Below are 20,470 nucleotides of genomic sequence, written 5' to 3' on the forward strand. Positions count from 1 at the left end.
ACCCTCAGAATGGGAGAAAATATTTGCAAACGAATCCATGGACAAAGGATTAATCTCCAAAATATATAAACAGCTCATGCAGCTCAATATTAAAGAAACAAACAACCCAATCCAAAAATGGGCAGGAGACCTAAATAAACATTTCTCCAAAGAAGACATACAGATGGCCAAGAAGCACATGAAAAGCTGTTCAACATCACTAATTATGAGAGAAATGCAAATCAAAACTACAATGAGGTATCACCTCACACCAGTTAGAATGGGCATTATCACAATATCTACAAACAACAAATGCTGGAGAGGGTGTGGACCAAAGGGAACCCTCTTGCACTGTTGGTGGGAATGTAAATTGATACAGCCACAATGGAGAACAGTATGGAGGTTCCTTAAAAAACTAAAAATAGAATTACCATATGATCCAGCAATCCCACTACTGGGCATATACCCAGAGAAAACCATAATTCAAAAAGACACATGCACCCCAATGTTCACTGCAGCACTATTTACAATAGTCAGGTCATGGAAGCAACCTAAATGCCCATCGACAGATGAATGGGTAAAGAAGATGTGGTACATATATACAATGGAATATTACTCAGCCATAAAAAGGAACGAAATTGAGTCATTTGTTGAGACATGGTTGGATCTAGAGACTGTCATACAGAGTGAAGTAAGTCAGAAAGAGAAAAACAAATATCGTGTATTAACGCATGTATGTGGAACCTAGACTAATGGTACAGATGAGCCGGTCTGCAGGGCAGAAGTTGAGGCACAGATGTAGAGAACAAACGTATGGACACCAAGGGGGGAAAGCAGTGTGGGGGGAGGGTTGGGGTGAGGTGTGATGAATTGGGCTAATGGGACTGACATGTATACACTGATGTGTATAAAACTGATGCCTAATAAGAACCTGCAGTATAAAAAAACAAACTACTAAAACTAAACTTTCTTTGGGTTATTATTATGGAAAAATGTTAATATAAATGTTTCAGACATTCCATGAAATTTCTAAAAATCTTATGTTCTGGTATAATGTTATAAAGCATAATTCTAGTTATTACTTGAAAATGTATATCTCAGAATAACTAAATTTTCTTGTCAACTGCATTATTATGAACTTTCATCAAATCTTTAACCGTGGTCATTTTTAAGTCTTTTGTCATTTACAGACAGTTCTGGGTGTACTCTGATGCTTTTGCAAAACTGTTCCTATAAAAGGGTTTCATCTTCAAGGAATTCATGGAAAAGACTCTGACAAGTACAGGTTTCTGGTAACTGACTATACTGCTGATGTGAATGAATAAGCATTTTCAGAACTCTAATGGAAAACTGATGAACTCATAAAAGTGATAACAAAAGATCAAGATAAAATTAATTACATGGGACTGAGTGAACTGATGAGGATGATTATAATTTTTGTGACTTTCTGTTTGAATAAAAAGAAATCCCACAAGGACTCAGAGGCAAAAAAATATACAAATCAGTTTTCAGTGCAAAGTAAAGGAACTGTTACAGTGCAGGATTACTGGACTGAATGTCAATATTATGACATAGTATGAGTGTGTTTCGTGTTTGGTAATTGCAATCATTGTTGCTTTTGTTGTGGTCATCCATTTACAATGCTTGGTGTCTATTTATCTCTTGTAAAAATAAAATACAGTGTGTGTGTGTGAAAAAAAAGATGGATTATGTAAAAACATGCATAAAACTAAAGATTCAAAATGAGACAAGAAAGGTAATTTTCTTTTGTACATATGGTAAAATATTTAGATTTCCTTTACAGTTAAAACTTATTTCTACAATTTTTAAGATAAGGCTTCTGTTCTGATTTATCAATAGATTGTCCAAGAAGCTCTGGACAAAGCCCGAGAAGGCCGCACCTGCATTGTGATTGCTCACCGGCTGTCCACCATTCAGAATGCAGACTTGATAGTGGTGATTGAGAACGGCAAAGTCAGGGAGCACGGCACACACCAGCAGCTGCTAGCACAGAGAGGCATCTACTTCTCTATGGTCAGTGTCCAGGCTGGGACACAGAAGTGATGAACTCTTGTTATAGTGTATCTTAAAAATAAATTCAAATCATTCTACAACTTTTTCTGATTTAGAGACTTCTTTTCTAAGTCATCATAAAATATAGGTATATCTTATTCCATATCAATTTAGAACATCCAATTTGGGGTTGGATATTATAGCATTTGAAAAGTAGGAGTTAAAAGTAACATCTGGCTTGATGAAGTATGAAAACAGCCTAGCTGTGAGTTACCAAAAACATATGGAGAGAATATCACTCAACCATAAAAAAGAACGAAGTAACGCCATTTGCAGCAACATGGATGGACCTACAGATCATCATACTAAAGGAAATAAATCAGAGAAAAATACCACGTGATATCACTTATATGTGGAATCTAAAAAAAATATATGATACAAAGGAACTAATTTACAAAACAGAAAAAGACTCAGAAAACAAACTTATGGTTAGCAAAAGGGAAAGGGGGGAGGGATAAATTTGGAATTTAAGATCAACAGGTATGCACTACTATATATAAAAATAAACAGCAAGGATCTACTGTATAGCACAGGGAACAATATTCAATATCTTGAAATAACCTATAATGGAAAAGAACCTGAAAAAATATATATATATATATATAACTGAATCACTTTGCTGTACACCTGAAACACTATAAATCAACCATAGTTGAATAAAAAAATTTAAAAATCATATGGAGAAAGTGAAGAGCAGAGTTTAGGTATATAAAACTGTAGAAGATTCAATGCAATCCCTATCAAATTACCCAGGACATTTTTCACAGAACTAAAATTCATATGAAACCATAAAAGACACAACTACCAAAGCAATCCTGAAGAAAAAGAACAACCCATGGGCTTCCCTGGTGGCGCAGTGGTTGAGAGTCTGCCTGCCGATGCAGGGGATGCAGGTTCGTGCCCCGGTCCGGGAAGATGCCGCATGCCGTGGAGCAGCTGGGCCCGTGAGCCATGGCCGCTGGGCCTGCGCGTCTGGAGCTTGTGTTGTGCAACAGGAGAGGCCACAGTGAGAGGCCCGCATACCGCAAAAAAAAAAAAAGAACCCAGGAGGCATAACCCTCTCAGACTTCAGAGAGTACTACAAAGCTACAGTAATCAAAACAGCATGGAGGAACTTCCCTGGTGGGCCAGTGGTTAAGAATCCACCTGCCAATGCAGAGGACACAGGTTCAAGCCCTGGTCCAGGAAGATCCTACATGCCATAGAGCAACTAAGCCTGTGCACCACAACTACTGAGCCTGCGCTATAGAGCCCACAAGCCACAGCTACTGACCCCATGCGCCTGGAGCCCATACTCTGCAACTACAGAAGCCACCACAATGAGAAGCCCACGCACCGCAGCTAAGAGTAGCCCCCACCTGCTGCAACTAGAGAAAGCCCGCCTGCAGCAATGAAGACCCAACACAGCCAAAAATAAAAATAAATTAATTTTTTTAAAAGTACTTAAATGTAAAGGTTTTAAAAAAAAAACAGCATGGTATTGGCACAAAAACAGACATATGGATAAATGAAACAGGATAGAGAGCCCAGAAATAAACCCACATGCCTATGGTCAATTAATCTTTGACAAAGGAGGCAAGAATATACAATGGGAAAAAGACAGTCTCTTCAGCAAGTGATGCTGGGAAAGCTGAACAGCCACATGTAAATCAATGAAGCTAGAACACATCTTCACACCATACACAAAAATAAACTCAAAATGGCCTAAAGACTTAAACATAAGACATGACACTATAAAACTCCTAGAAGAGATAATTGGCAAAACATTCTCTGACATAACTTGTACCAATGTTTTCTTAGGTCAGTCTCCCAAGGCAATAGAAGTAAAAACAAAAATAAATGAATGGGACCCATTCAAACTTACAGGGTTTTGCACAGCAAAGGAAACTATAAACAAAATGAAAAGACAAGCTGCAGAATGGGAGAAAATATTTGCAAACAATGTGACCAACAACCGATTGATTTCCAAAATACACAAACAGCTCATACAACTTAACAAAAAAACCTAATCGAAAAATGGGCAGAAGACCTAAACAGACATTTCTCAAAGAAGACATACGGATGGCCAACAGGTACATGAAAAGATGCTCAACTTCCCTAATTATCTGAGAAATGCAATTCAAAAGGACAATGAGGTATCACCTCACGCTGGTCAGAATGGCCATCATTAAAAAGTCCACAAATAACAAATGCTGGAGGGGATGTGGAGAAAAGGGAACTCTCCTGCACTGTTGGTGGGAATGTAAATTGGTACAGCCACTATGGAGAACAGTATGGAGGTTCCTCAGAAAACTAAAAATAGAGTTCCCATATGATCCAGCAATCCTGCTCCTGGGCATATATCCAGACAAAACTCTAATCCAAAGAGATACATGCACCCTTACGTTCATAGCAGCACTATTCACAATAACCAAGACATGCAAACAACCTAAATGTCCATTGACGAATGGATAAAGAAGATGTGTAACAGATATACAATGGAATACTACTCAACCATAAAAAAGAACAAAATAATGCCATTTGCAGCAACATGGATGCAACTGGATTATCATACTGAGTGAAGTCAGAAAGAGAAAGACAAATACCATATGATATCATTTATATGTGGAACCTAAAATATGACACAAATGAACCTATCCATGAAAAAGAAACATAATCATGCACATAGAGAACAGACTGGTGGTTGCCAAGGCGGAGGGGGGTGGGGGAGGGATGGAGTGGGAGGTTAGGGGTAGCAGATGTGAGCTTTTATATACACAATGGGTAAACAACAAGGTCCTACTATACAGCACATAGAACTATATTCAATGTCATGTGATAAACCATAATGGAAAAAATATATACAACTGAATCACTTTGCTGTACAGCAGAAATTAACATTGTAAATCAACCATACATCAATTAAAAATTAATTAATTAAATAAAACTGTAGAATTCAAAGAAGCCACAGACATAGGGAAAATTCTTATGGTCCTGATTCATTGGGTAGATGACAGGGTAGTTTGGGAACAATTTTCCTTGTTAAAATATATTGTTCAATAGCATACTCTCTTCATTGGTAAATTTTCAAGTTATTCTATTAGAGAACTGAGGTTTTAAAAAAAGGAATGTATTCCCAGATTTATCATCACATTCCAAGAGAAAATGGAATTGTCCTTAGACAAACTAACTGTAGGCACACATTTGTTCCATATAAAGAAAGAGGCATATTATTTAAATGTTTGAAACACATTAATAAAAACTATATTATCTCAGTGCAATTTGAAACATTTCAAAGAAACATCAATAAAATGCTGTTTCTATAGAACTGCATTACTTTTACAAATAGTTTTATTTTCCCAGAAGATTAATCCACTTCAACAAGAAGGAATATGTTTAGATGGAGACCAAAAAGAAATATTCTAGGCAACCCTTGGAAGCTAACCACTCTGAAATGTTTTTTCCTTAATTTACTGCAGCAATACCCATTCTCACTGCTATGACAGGTTGTTTAGGTCAGTAATCTATCCAAATCAGGTCTTCTATATGTAATAAATCATATATACCAAGGAATTTTTCAAATGTAACCATGTGTAGTAGTAGACTGAATTTCAGTTAACCAAGAGAGAGTGGGGCAAAGGGTACATTACCATAGTGACTCAAGGTGAGAATTCAACCTACTCTTATGTAATTATTCTCAAACTTGCCTGATAAGGATCATGGGGCATTTGCTCCTAGAAATTCTGACTCAGTAGGTGTGGGTAAGGCCCAGGAATCTTTTTGTAAAAAGCATTCCAGACGATTCTTAACTTCAGGCAGGTTAGAGGAACATGTTAAAAACATGAGTGAAAAGAGGTTTCTCTGCAGGAGGTGATCAGCTTCTAAAATACCCAATTCTTTAGATATTATTTAAAAACAATCAAAGAGGCCTTACAACTTCTACCTTTCACTCTTGGAACATTCTCACTGCCCAGTATGAAGTCCAGGCTAGAATCCTGAATGATCAAAGACCATGCAGAGAGAGGTCCAGCCAGTAAGTCCCCAGGCGGTGGTGAGGTTGTCTCAGACTTCCCAGCCTCACCCAGCAGCCTGGTGATGGCAGCGGTGTAACTCACTCAGGCAAGACAGAAGCAGAGCCATCCAAATGGGCACAGTCAACTAACACAGTCACGAGAAATGATCATAAGACAGTAGGTTTTGCATGGTTTATTACACAATACATAACTGATCAGAAAGTACAAGGTCAAACAGGAATGAAGCACTTACTAAAACACTAAACAAGAAGCTATATGATTTTGAGAATTTTATTTTCTGAGAATAGAAACTACAAAACAGAACAAAGGAAAAATAAATCCTGACAATCTGATTTAGTATTTAATCCTTTTAAAGTCACTGATTTTAAATATAAATGCTTTAATTTCATATTCACAAAACTAATTATAACAATATACTATAATAAATTTTTTTAGGGTTTTTCATGTACGTCAGAGGGTCTAAACCTCCTTACTACAACCGAATTCTTTTGTCTGTTCAACATAAACTTTTTTTAGACTAAATTGTATTGGTCTCTCCCAAACATAGTAGACTTATATCCCTGTGGTGAATGTGGAATCATTGATTTCAGGGAAATTAGCATCCAATCATGTATTTCATATCCTTTGGCAACTAGAAAATGTTAAAGTGCTTGAAAGATAGAGTCTATGAGGATGTTCAGAGAGAAGAATTGTTACCTATATAGGCACCAACAAAGATATTTAAACGTTAGATTTGCATTGTTAAAATCTGCAGATTTGCATTGTTGAGGCTAACCTTCAAGTTTGCATAGTTCTATAGTCATAATTTGCATTGCTGCTGCATCAGAGGAAGCTTAAAAATATTTCTACTTTCTATGTCAGAATAAATTTAGAGAGCATAATTCTACTAATTTCTACATTCAACAAGTTTCCTTCAGTCAACATCTCTTCCTGTCTCACATCACCAACCCACTCCCAGCATCCAGTTTTATGATATGTTTTGTTAAGTGCTTACTAAATGATTAGTCTCTAAAGATGAGCAATGTCCATCAGTTGCATCATATCACTGAAAGCACGGAAAGTCTGCTGAACTAGCTTTTCTGCATCAGTCTCTGGACATGATTTCCAGGCTGTACAGGCCACAATAAACCTGTGAAGCACAAATAATAAATGATGAAGTAGAACACAAAAATCAGCACAAAAAGGCTCCAAATTGAGATGGTGAATAGAGCCATTACCTTTATTCCATCTGGCTGTTCACATATGAACTATGATTTATTGCTCACATTAGGTAAATGTAACCTGACACAATAGGAAGTATAGCCATATTTACATATAATGCTAGGAACACTTAATTTACTGCGTGACTAGAGCCTAAGGACAAAAAGGAAACAAAAAACTAGCCAGAGCTCAAGAGTGCTCTGGGGTCAGCTCTTATTGTGCTAAACAAACTCACCTCTTCCCGTAAAAGACCTTACCAACATGCGCCAAATGGAATGAGTTAGAATATGAATTCATGCCACTGTCTGCAATAAAACTTGACCTATTTTTAAAGAAAAAGAATATAGTGCTTGAAGAGAGTAAAAAAATAATAATAAAATAGAGAAGGAAGGATAAGAGGAGAGAAAGCCTGTTTCTAGAAAAACCAGAGAGAAACTCTCCTGACACCAAAATATGCCTTCCACCACCACATCCTTCTAGATGCTCCTGATGAAGAAGCCCCCTATCTGGCAGGTGATAAAAGTGGTCCCAAGAAGCTGAGACAAACAGGAAAGAAGCGTGGCTTCTGGTGGGCTCAGAGCCGAAACCTCACTACTAACACTCTTGGAACTAGCCTTCCCCTTTCCAGACACACAAATTTTCTACAGCAAAACATGCATTATGCTCAAGTTAAAATCAAAATGTTGTGTAAGGTAAAGCTTGTGGACGGCATGCAATTTTCACGTCACTAAAAATTAAGACTGGAAAGTACGTATCTTCGACATGTACTTTAGATTAAGCAGAACAAAATAAAAACATGTTCTGGTCCAGTATATAATAATGAAACCAATGTTTGAATGGATTATATTTGCTGAAAGATATACAGCAACCTACAGAAATTCCTGCCTTGTTTTCACATAGTGATTCATGATCAGTAGGCATTTTCTCGCTATGTTGTGCATATACTTCTCAAATATTTAGCAAGATCTAAGTATTTCTTTGCGAAGAGTAACGATTTCTATTTATGTGTTAAATTTTTTAAAAATTCAGTTATATTTTTAAATTATAGAAAGAACAATCATTCCTACATGAACAATTCACAAAAGAATATACACAGATGTCAATAAACAAAGAGAAAATGTTTTGCTTCATAAGAATTCAGGTTAGGTTATTTTTCCCTACAAAATTTCTACAGACTGCTTTATAATGTCTAAAGCTGGCAATGATGTGATGAAATATGGAAAGATAAAACACTATCATTATTTGTAATGAGAAAAACTGGAAATAGTATGGAAGTGGCTAAATTATGAAATCCATAAGACTAGACATTCCTCAACCATTAAAATACCTCAAAGGATATTTAATGGCATTGGGAAATGCTTGAAGTAATATTAAATGAGAGTGCAATTCACAAAAAGGATACTAAAATATTTACAATATGATCTAAATTTGTAATAATTACACACACACAATCTATGTATATTATAGATTAGAAAGATAATGGTCTTATGTCTTATAATGGAAATGTTAACTTTGTTCCTATATTTTTCCATATTTTACAAATTTTTTTACATTGAGCATGCAGTACATTTAAAATAAAATGTTGTACTCCCTCTTGCAAGAGCACTGGAATCACAACTAACTGCTGAACAATCGTCAACAGGAAGACACTGAAACTCACCAAAAAATATACCCCACATCCAGACACAGGAGAAGCCACAGTGAGAAGGTAGTAGAGGCGCAATCACAATAAAATCAAATCCCAGGACCACTAGGTGGGTGACTCACAAACTGGAGAACAATAATACCAAAGAGGTCCACCCACTGGAGTGAAGGTTCTGAGTCCCATGTCAGGCTTCCCAATCTGGGGGTCTGGCAACGGGTGGAGGAATTCCCAGAGAATCAGACTTGAAGCCTAGTGGTATTTGATTGCAGGACTTTGACAGGACTGGGGGAAAACAGAGGCTCCACTCTTGGAAGGCACACACAAAGTAGTGTGCGCATTGGGACCCAGGGGAAGGAGCAGTGACCCCATAGGAGACTGAACCAGACCTGCCTGCTAGTGCTGGTGGGTCTCCTCAAGAGGCAGGGGTAGCTGTGGCTCAAAGTTCTGGGAAGTACTCCTTGGTGTGAGCCCTCCCAGAGTCCGCCATTAGCCCCACCAAACAGCCGGGTAGGCTCTAGGGCTGGGTTGCCTCAGGCCAAACAACTAACAGGGAGAGAACCGAGCCCCACCCAACAGCTGACAAGCAGATTAAAGTTTTACTGACCTCTCCCCACCAGAGCAACACCCAGCTCTACACACCACCAGTCCCTCCCATCAGGAAGCTTGCACAAGCCTCTTAGATAGCTGCATCCACCAGAGGGCAGACAGCAGAAGCAAGAAGAACTATAATTCTGCAGCCTGTGGAATGAAAACCACATTCACAGAAAGACAGACAAAATGAAAAGGCAGAGGACTATGTACCAGATGAAGGAATAAGATAAACCCCCAGAAAAACAGCTAAATGAAGTGGAGATAGGCAACCTTCCAGAAAAGAATTCAGAATAATGACAGTGAAGTTGATCCAGACCCTCAGAAAAAGAATGGAGGCAAAGATTGAGAAGATGCAAGAAATGTTTAACAAAGACCTAGAAGAATAAAAGAACAAACAAACAGAGATGAACAATACAATAACTGAAATGAAAAATGAAAAATACACTAGAAGGAATCAACAGCAGAATAACTGAGGCAGAAGAACGGATAATGACCTGGAATACAGAATGGTGGAATTCACTGCCGTGGAACAGAATAAAGAAAAAAGAATGAAAAGAAATGAAGACAGCCTAGGAGAACACTGGGACAACATTAAACACAACAATTCCCATTACAGGGGTCCCAGAAGGAGAAGAGAGAGAGAAAGGAGCCGAGAAAATATGTGAAGAGATTATAATCAAAAACTTCCCCAACATGGGAAAGGAAATAGCCACCCAAGTCCAGGACACAGAAGAGTCCCAGGCACGATAAATCCAAGGAGAAACATGCCAAGACACATAGGAATCAAATTGGCAAAAATTAAAGACAAAGAAAAATTATTAAAAGCAACAAGGAAAAAACGACAACATACAAGGGAACTTCCATAAGGTTAACAGTTGACTTCTCAGCAGAAGCTTGACAAGCCAGAAGGGAGTGGCATGATATATTTAAAGTGATGAAAGGGAAGAACCTACAACCAAGATTACTCTACCCAGCAAGGATCTCATTCAGAATCGGTGAAGAAATCAAAAGCTTTACAGACAAGCAAAAGCTAAACACCAAACCAGCTCTACAACAAATGCTAAAAGAACTTCTCTAAGTGGGAAACAAAAGAGAAGAAAAGAACCTCCAAAAACAATTAAGGAAACAGTAATAGGAACACACATATCAATAATTATCTTAAATGTGAATGGATTAAATGCTCCACCAAAAGACACAGGCTCACTGAATGGATGCAAAAACAAGACCCATATATATGCTGTCTACAAGAGACCCACTTCAGACCTAGGGACACATACAGACTGAAAGTGAGGGGATGGATAAAGATACTCCATGCAAATGGAAATGAAAAGAAAGCTGGAGTAGCAATACTCATATCAGATAAAATAGACTTTAAAATAAAGAATGCTGCAAGAGACAAGGAAGGACACTACATAATGATCAAGGGATCAATCCAAGAGGAAAATATAACAATTATAAATATATATACACCTAACATAGGAGCACCTCAGTACATAAGGCAAATGCTAACAGCTATAAAAGAGGAAATCGACAGTAACACAATAATAGTGGAGGACTTCAACATTTCACTAACACCAATGGATACATCATCCAGACAGAAAATTAAAAACGAAACACAAGCTTTAAATGACACAATAGACCAGTTAGATTTCATTGATATTTATAGGACATTCCATCCAAAAACAGCAGATTACACTTTCTTCTCGAGTGCACACAGAACATTCTCCAGGATAGATCACATCTTGGGTCACAAATCAAGCCTCGGTAAATTTAAGAAAATTGAAATCATATCAAGCATCTTTTCTGACCACAACGCAATGAGATTAGAAATCAATTACAGGGAAAAACTGTAAAAAACACAAACACGTGGAGGCTAAACAGTACATTACTAAATAACCAAGAGATCACTGAAGACATCAAAGAGGAAATCAAATAAAACCTAGAGATAAATGACAACGAAAACACGATGTCCCAAAACCTATGGGATGCAGCAAAAGCAGTTCTAAGAGGGAAGTTTATAGCAATACAATCCTACCTCAAGAAACAAGAAAGGTCTCAAACAATCTAACCTTACTCCTAAAGGAACTAGAGACGGAAGAACAGACAAAACCCAAAGTTGATAGAAGGAAAGAAATCATAAAGATCAGAGCAGAAATAAATGAAATAGAAACAAAGAAAACAATAGCAAAGATCAATAAAACTAAAAGCTGGTTCTTTGAGAAGGTAAACAAAATTGACAAACCTTTAGCCAGATTCATCAAGGAAAAGAGGGAGATGACTCAAATCAATAATATTAGAAATGAAAAAAGGAGAAGTTACAACGGACACCACAAAAATACAAAGCATCCTAGGAGACTACTACAAGCAACTCTATGCCAATAAAATGGAAAACCTGGAAGAAATGGACAAATTTTTAGAAAAGTATAACCTTACAAGACTGACCAGGAAGAAACAGAAAATATGAACAGACCTATCACAAGTAATGAAATTGAAACTGTGATTAAGAATCCTCCAACGAACAAAAGTCCAGGACCAGATGACCTCAAAGGTGAAATCTACCAAGCATTTAGAGAAGAGCTAACACCCATCCTTCTCAAACTCTTCCAAAAAACTGCAGAGGCAGGAGCACTCCCAAACTCATTCTACAAGGCCACCATCACCCTGATACCAAAACTAGACAAAGATACTACAAAAAAAGAAAATTACTGACCAATATGACTGATGAATATAGATGCAAAAATTCTCAACAAAATACTAGCAAAAATTCTCAACAAAATACTAGGAAACACACTCCAACAACACATTAAAAGGATCATGCACCATGATCAAGTGGGATTTATCCCAGGGATGCAAGGATTCTTCAACATACACAAATCAATGTGATACACGATATTAACAAGTTGAAGAAAAAAAACCATATGATCATCTCAACAGATGCAGAAAAAGCTTTTGACAAAATGAACACCCATTTATGATAAAAACTCTCTAGAATGTGGGCAGAGAGGGAACCTACCTAAAAATAATAAAGGCCATGTACGACAAACCCACAGCAAACATCATTCTCAATGGTGAAAAACTGAAAGCATTTCCTCTAAGATCAGGAACAAGACAAGGATGTCCACTCTCACCACTATTATTCAACATAGTTTTGGAAGTTCTAACCATGGCAATCAGAGAAGAAAAGGAAATAAAAGGAATCCAAACTGGAAAAGAAGCAGTAAAACTATCACTGTTTGCAGATGATATGATACTGTACATAGATAATCCTAAAGATGCCACCAGAAAACTACTACAGCTAATCAATGCATTTGGTAAAGTTGCAGGATACACAATTAATGCACAGAAATCTCTTGCATTCCTATACACTAACAATGAAAGATCAGAAAGAGAAATTAAGGAAAGAATCCCATTCACCATTGCAGCAAAAGCATAAAATACCAAGGAATAAACCTACCTAAGGAGGTAAAAGACCTGTATGCAGAAAACTATAAGACAGTGATGAAAGAAGTCAAAGACGACACAAACAGATGGAGAGACAGATACCAAGTTTTTGGACTGGAAGAATCAATATTGTGAAAATGACTATACTACCCAAAGCAATCTACAGATTCAATGCAATCCCTATCAAATTATCAGTGTCATTTTGTACAGAACTAGAACAAAAAATCTTAAAATTTGTATGAAGACACAAAAGAGCTCAATAGCCAAAGCAATTTTAAGGGAAAAAAACGGAGCTGGAGAAATCAGACCTCCTGACTGAAGACTATACTACAAAGCTACAGTAATCAAGACAATATGATTCTGGCACAAAAACAGAAATACATATCAGTGGAACAGGATATAAAGCCCAGAGATAAACCCACGCACCTATGGTCAACTAATCTATGAGAAAGGAAGCAAGGATATATACAATGGAGAAAAGACAGTCTTTTCAATAAGTGGTGCTGGGAAAACTAGACAGTTCATGTAAAAGGATGAAATTAGAACACTACCTAACACCATACACAAAAATAAACTCAAAATGGATTAAAGACCTAAATGTAAGACCGGACACTACACAACTCTTAGAGGAAAACATAGGAAGAATACTCTTTGACATAAAGAGTCTTTTTTGACCCACCTCCCACGGTAATGGAAATAAAAACAAAAATAAACAAATGGGACCTAATGAAACTTAAAAGCTTTTGCACAGCAAAAGAAACTAGAAACAAGACGAAAAGACAACCCTCAGAATGGGAGAAAATATTTGCAAATGAATCAACAGATAAAGGATTTTCTCCAAAATATATAAACAGCTCATGCAGCTCAATATTAAAAAAAAAAAAAAACCCAATCCCCAAATGGGCAGAAGACCTTAGTAGACATTTCTCCAAAGAAGACATACAGATGGCCAAGAGGCACATGAAAAGCTGCTAAACATCACTAATTACTAGAGAAATGCAAATCAAAACTACAGTGAGGTATCACCTCACATCGGTTAAAATGGGCATCATCAGAAAATCTACGAACAACCAATGGTGGCAAGGGTGTGGAGAATGCAACAGTGCATTCCCACCAAATGCGTTGTTGGTGGGAATGTAAACTGATACAGCAGCCACTGTGGAGAATAGTATGGAGGTTCCTTAAAAAACTAAAAATAGAATTACCATATGATCCAGCATTCCCACTACTGGGCATATACCCAGAACAAAACCGTAATTCAAAAAAGACACATGCACCCCAAGGTTCACTGCAGCACTATTTACAGTAGCCAGGTCATGGAAGCAATCTAAATGCCCATCAACAGACGAATGGATAAAGATGTGGTACATATATACAATGGACTATTACTCAGCCATAGAAAGGAATGAAATTGCATCATTTGTTGAGACGTGGATGGACCTAGAGACTGTCATACAGAGTAAGTCAGAAAGGGAAAAACAAATAGCATATATTAACGCATATATGTGGAATCTAGAAAAATGATACAGATGAACCAGTTTGCAAGGCCAAAACAGACACACAGATGTAGAGAACAAACATATGGACACCAAGGGGGGAAAGTGGGGGGGTGAGGGATGGTGGGATGAATTGGGAGATAGGGATTGACACATATACACTAATATGCATAAAATAGATAACTAATAAAAACCTACTGTATAAAAAAATAAAATTCCAAAAAAAAATTATTGTCCAAATATCCACATGCTGGGTGTTCATTAATTCCTCTAACAAATAATTTCACTTCACAATAAACATGGCACTGTAGTTCTAAAAATAAAATAAAATAAGATGCTATTTCAAAAATAAACCAATATTCTTTAGGCCACACATTTTCAAGCTTAATAGTGAATGAAAAAATTCCTTTCAGAGAATTTCCATGTACTGTTATTTCATTTAAAAACGATTTTGGGTGTATACATAGTAATGACTCATAAATGTACACTTCGAGATCTGACCTCTTTTCTGAGCTCCAAACATATATCCAACTGCCTACTGGCATATTCTCTTGTATATAAATTATAATAAATTCCTGTATTAGCAGAAATCTTGAAGTCACCATGTAGGAAACAAAATTGTTGATTCTACCCTAACATGGCCATTTCCCCCCTAATTTTCTCCATCCCAGTAAATGCCACCATCGGAATCAGCAATCCATCAGTAAATCTTACTGGTTCTACCTCCAAAATACCTCTCAAATACCTCTACTGCTCTCCACCCTCAGTATCAACTGCCTCGTTCAATGTATCATCCATGCTTCCTGATATCCTTCATCTCATTTTTTTTCCTTCATCTCATTCTTGCTCATAGTACTGTCCACCTAATTTATATGGCACGTAACAGCCAAGGATCCTTTTCACATGTAAATAAAATGTACCTTTCATGCTTAAAATTGGTAAAATGCTTTCTGTTACTTTTAGGAGAACATCCAGACTCCTTAGCATGTTACAAGGCCCTACATCAACTGACCACCGCAACCAAATCAGTATCTCCAGGAGTGCTGTTTTTAAAGCTCTCCAGGTGATTCTCATGTGCACTCAGGGCTGAGAACACTGCCCTCCCTACCAGATTTAGCTCTTGTCTACCGCTCTTCAATCTCTTCTTCTACCACCCTCCCACTCAATTGTTAATGTAGAGCCATAGTGCCTCTGTCCCTTAAAATTCCACGCTTTTCCCTACCCTCAGACCTGTATGCTTATGTTAAACAACAAAGTCATTGTGAAACATTTACTGAGTGCAACATATTTATGAGGTATGGTTACAGAGCTGGGGATACAAAAACAAAGACCATGTTTGTGGGACTGTATTCTAGGAAGGAAAGATAGGTAACATGCAAATAAGTACATACACACACAAACACACACACACGGTGGTTAAAATGCAGATGTGTGTGGGGAAGGGGGAAAAAATGCTATTTTAGATGGTCAGGGAAGGCCTCTCAGACGACAGCAAATACCTATCTGAAATAAGAGAGTCATCCTTGCACGTATTTCAAGGAAGAGACTACTAAGCCGAGGAAATCATGACCGTGAAGGCCTTGAGGAGGGCGCTTGCCTGGCATGTTCAAGGTACAAGGGAATCAGTGGCAGCCTTGTAGGAGACAGGGTCAGAGAGGTAGATGAGACCTAGATCATGTAGGGTCTCTCAGGAGGACTTTGGATCTTGCCTGAGTGAAAGAAAAAGCCCTTGGAGGCTTCTGAGTAGGAGAACAATACGAGTTGAGTTCCATTTGGCCATCAGGGCTGCTGTGTAGAGAACGGTCTGTAGGGAAGGACAGGTGGAGGCAAGAAGACCGCAGAGAACCTGTTGCAGTGACCTAAGTGGGAGAAGACGGTGGCTCAGCCAGGGTGGCAGAGTTGGAGAGAGCAAGCAGGGACCAGATTCTGGAGAGCTGTTTTCCTGGTTATTCGTATGACGGATTCCTTCACATCCTTAACATCTCAGTTTCATCATCCCTCCCTCAGACACCTTCCCTGACCACATACTATATAAAGCAGTGCTCTGTCCCTACCAGTTTGTCTCTATTACCACAACAATTTGATTATCTGCTCTACAACCTTCCTCACTATTTGCAGTTATCCTGCTTATTTGTTTGCTCTTGTTCCTGTTTCCCAAGTAGAAAATACTATCTTTAAGAGAGGGGTTTTGTCTGTCTTGTGTCCTTAGCACCTGAAACAATCCTTGGCACATTTTAAGTTCTCATTAAATATTTCCTGAATAAGCGAATGGAAAATGTCCCAGGATCATTAAAACTACATTTTTCAAAAAGTCAAAGAGCTGAGGCATATCTGGCTTAAACTCTTATCACTGCATGCAATGTAACATCCACGACTTGTCAGAGAATATGTTAGAATCCTTTAGTTATTCTCTGTATATGATGATGATTTTGGACCTGGTAAAGGATAAAAATGGCTAATAAGACCCATGTTTAACCTTTATCATTCAACCTTCAATTTCTAGATTAATGTACAGAAACTGAATACTATGGGAATACATCATCTAAGACTTGGATGCCAACAAATACAAGCACCTCTGGTATGCACAAATCACACTTGACATGGAGACAGATGATAAAATTTTGAAAGAATGACACTAAATGTAAACTCTTTAAAAAAGGAAAAATAGAAAAACAGTACCTTAGAAACTGAACTATGTCACACTTTTTTTTTTTTAAAGAAGACAGAATTTGTTAGAGGGAACGGTTGCTGCCAGAACAGTGGGCTGACTTCCTATTCCGAACATGTGCTATTAGTCAGTTTTTACAGCCAGAGAACAAAGGAATGGTCCAAGGTGAAAATTTCATTTACTGATTGGTCGAGGCATATATACCTTCCTTCTATAGAGTGGGAGTGGGACAGGGCAGATGCCTCTCCTTATTTGGGACAGGTCCCATCGCCCAGGTGGGCTCAGGAATTTCATAACCATCGCAACATGGTGGGGAGGGTGATTAAGAGTCCAGTAGGGGGTGTGACGCTGAATGTTTTCAGGCAGGGTCGTCCTTTGTCCTTGAAGCACCCTTGTCCTTGAAGCACCACAGCACGGAGTCTTGCTCACTGGACCACGAGGGAAGTCCCAGGAGGCTGATATTTAGAGAGGAAATTCCGGTGGAACATAGATGTTTAAAGGGAACTGCTGTGATGTTTGCCACGTGGTATGCAATATCACTCTTCTTCCACATCTCCTCCAAAAAATCTTCAGTAAAAGTTTATTGCTCCATCATGTACAGCAGACTGGAACTGGTCTCCTAGCATTGCATTTAAACACTGAATGCAGCCTCAGAGTGGACCAAGGGTGAGAGCTCTGGTTACCGTTGGGGGCCTTGCCACATCTGGCCACATCCGATTTTTTTTTTTAAACATCTTTATTGGAGTATAATTGCTTTACAATGATGTGTTGGTTTCTGCTTTATAACAAAGTGAATCAGTTATACCTACACATATGTCCCCATATCTCTTCCCTCTTGCGTCTCCCTCCGTCCCACCATCCCTCTCCGACCCCTCTAGGTGGTCACAAAGCACCGAGCTGATCTCCCTGTGCTATGCGGCTGCTTCCCACTAGCTATCTATTTTACGTTTGGTAGTGTATATGTCCATGCCACTCTCTCACTTTGTCCCAACTTCCCCCTCCCCGTATCCTCAAGTCCATTCTCTAGTAGGTCTGTGTCTTTATTCCCGTCTTGCCCCTAAGTTCTTCATGACCACTTTTTTTTTATTCCATATATATGTGTTAGCATACGGTATTTGTTTTTCTCTTTCTGACTTACTTCCCTCTGTATGACAGACTCTAGGTCCATCCACCTCACTACAAATAATTCAATTTCATTTCTTTTTATGGCTGAATAATATTCCATTGTATATATGTACCACATCTTCTTTATCCATTCATCTGACAATGGACACTTAGGTTGCTTCCATGTCCTGGCTATTGTAAATAGAGCTGCAATGAACACTTTGGTACAAGACTCTTTTTGAATTATGGTTTTCGCAGGGTACATACCCAGTAGTGGGATTGCTGGGTCATACGGTAGTTCGGTTTTTAGTTTTTTAAGGAACCTCCATACTGTTCTCCATAGTGGCTGTATCAATTTACATTCCCACCAAGGGTGCAAGAGGGTTCCCTTTTCTCCACACCCTCTCCAGCATTTATTGTTTCTAGATTTTTGGATGATGGCCATTCTGACTGGTGTGAGATGATATCGCACTGGAGTTTTCATTTGCATTTCTCTAATGATTAGTGATGTTGAGCATTCTTTCATGTGTTTGTTGGCAATCTGTATATCTTCTTTGAAGAAATGTCTATTTAGGTCTTCTGCCCATTTTTGGATTGGGTTGTTTTTTTGATATTAAGCTGCATGAGCTGTCTGTAAATTTTGGAGATTAATCCTTAGTCAGTTGCTTCATTGGCAAATATTTTCTCCCATTCTGAGGGTTGTCTTTTCATCTTGTTTATCATTTCCTTTGCTGTTCAAAAGCTTTTAAGTTTCATTAGGTCCCATTTGTTTATTTTTGTTTCTACTTCCATTTCTCGAGGAGGTGGGTCAAAAAGGATCTTGCTGTTATTTATGTCATGGAGTGTTCTGCCTGTGTTTTCCTCTAAGAGTTTGATAGTTTCTGACCTTACATTTAGGTCTTCAATCCATTTTGAATTTATTTCTGTGTATGGTGTTAGGGAGTGTCCTAATTTCATTCTTTTACATGTAGCTATCCAGTTTTCCCAGCACCGCTTATTGAAGAGGCTGTCTTTTCTCCATTATATATTCTTGCCTCCTTAATCAAAGGTAAGGTGTCACACATATTATTATTCCCATTCCACCTGAAATGCCTCTAAGCCTGCTCTCTTCTTATTCATACAGTGCTATATGTAGCCCCATTATCTTAATTCCCAAGCTCTGACAGATCCCTGTGAAGAGACGGCCAGACTCTGTGAAAGGGGACTTTCCAAGCCTTTCTGTCAATTCGCTATTACCTTGTTCTCCACCTCTCTTTACCCTACCAGGTTTTAGTATTTTCTTTCTCATTCTTTCCACAAATTTAAGTCAAACCCCATACAACCAAAATGAAATGCATCTGAATTGGTAAAACATCCTTTTCTGAACACAAATTAATTGAGCTTGTCTCTTGTCTTGGTGTCATTAGTATTGTCTATGACCGCACTAACCACCAAATATTTACAGACCATCAAATTTTATCTGAACTTGTCATCAAATACCTCGGGTAGAACAAATATGGTAATATGTGTACTGATTTTGGAGGATGATGATGATGTGATCACTGAGTCAACCTGAAACAGTGCTCTGCATAAAACACCTAAAGGACTGATTTGACAAATGTCTCAAAAGCAGGAAAGAGAAACAAATACGCATTAAACACGTAAGTCGTAAAAAATAATTGCCCATGCAGCGAGTGACAGATGACAACACCAACAGAATCATAGCGTAGGAAAGACAAAAACAACAAAAGTGAGCACAGTTAAGAATAATAAAGATGTAAAAAAAAATAAAATAAATGAAATAGTATTCTAAAAAAATTTATAGATGCAAATAAAATATACTAAAATAAAAAATAATAAAAAGAGCAGCCTCACCTGTCATCTCTGATATGATAGAAAAATCCATAGCCATTGTGTACCATGGGAACCACCACTCCCTGGACTCTTAAATAACCAATCAGACTTGTTGAGAGAACAAAGTTTCCACCTCCTCCACTGTATGGCACAAAGAAAGGATATTTTACTAGGCTTACAGAAGCTTACATTGTTTCTGAAAAGCTTTTAACATTCAGGAAGAAAGAAACTGATGAGGTTACAAAACACTACGTTATATTACCTTCTGGAGAAAAGTGGGTCTGTAAAGAGTTCTGGAACAGGGAGACATTTCTCTTTTGCTATGAGTGAGAGACCTAACAGATGACGGTCAAATCCTGCAATAAAACCCCAAACCTGAAGTTAGAAAAATGTTTTCAGCACAAGAGAATTTTTTTTTAAGTCAGAA

At 37.9% G+C, this 20,470-nt stretch overlaps 2 protein-coding genes across 16 annotated transcripts in view; one reads left to right on the forward strand and one right to left on the reverse strand.

Moving 5' to 3' along the window:
* ABCB4 (ATP binding cassette subfamily B member 4) overlaps window positions 1-2,093 on the forward strand; it is a 75,002-nt gene extending 72,909 nt beyond the window's left edge. For all 11 annotated transcript variants that reach the window (XM_032643699.1, XM_032643702.1, XM_032643703.1 and 8 more), the window contains one exon: window positions 1,840-2,093. In XM_032643699.1, coding sequence (XP_032499590.1) covers window positions 1,840-2,043 — 204 coding nt within the window. In that variant the 3' untranslated portion in view covers window positions 2,044-2,093. The remainder of the gene's footprint in view (window positions 1-1,839) is intronic.
* A 4,129-nt stretch (window positions 2,094-6,222) lies between these two features.
* CROT (carnitine O-octanoyltransferase) overlaps window positions 6,223-20,470 on the reverse strand; it is a 62,546-nt gene continuing 48,298 nt past the window's right edge. For all 5 annotated transcript variants that reach the window (XR_004351480.1, XM_032643515.1, XM_032643518.1 and 2 more), the window contains 3 exons: window positions 20,306-20,399; window positions 20,065-20,184; window positions 6,223-7,194 (listed from right to left, as the gene is read on the reverse strand). Coding sequence is in view for 4 of the 5 variants with exons in the window: in XM_032643515.1 (XP_032499406.1) it covers window positions 7,074-7,194; window positions 20,065-20,184; window positions 20,306-20,399 (335 nt within the window). In the remaining variant the exon portion in view is untranslated. The remainder of the gene's footprint in view (window positions 7,195-20,064; window positions 20,185-20,305; window positions 20,400-20,470) is intronic.

Source organism: Phocoena sinus, chromosome 9, assembly GCF_008692025.1.
Source record: "Phocoena sinus isolate mPhoSin1 chromosome 9, mPhoSin1.pri, whole genome shotgun sequence".
Taxonomy (NCBI): Eukaryota; Metazoa; Chordata; class Mammalia; order Artiodactyla; family Phocoenidae; genus Phocoena; species Phocoena sinus.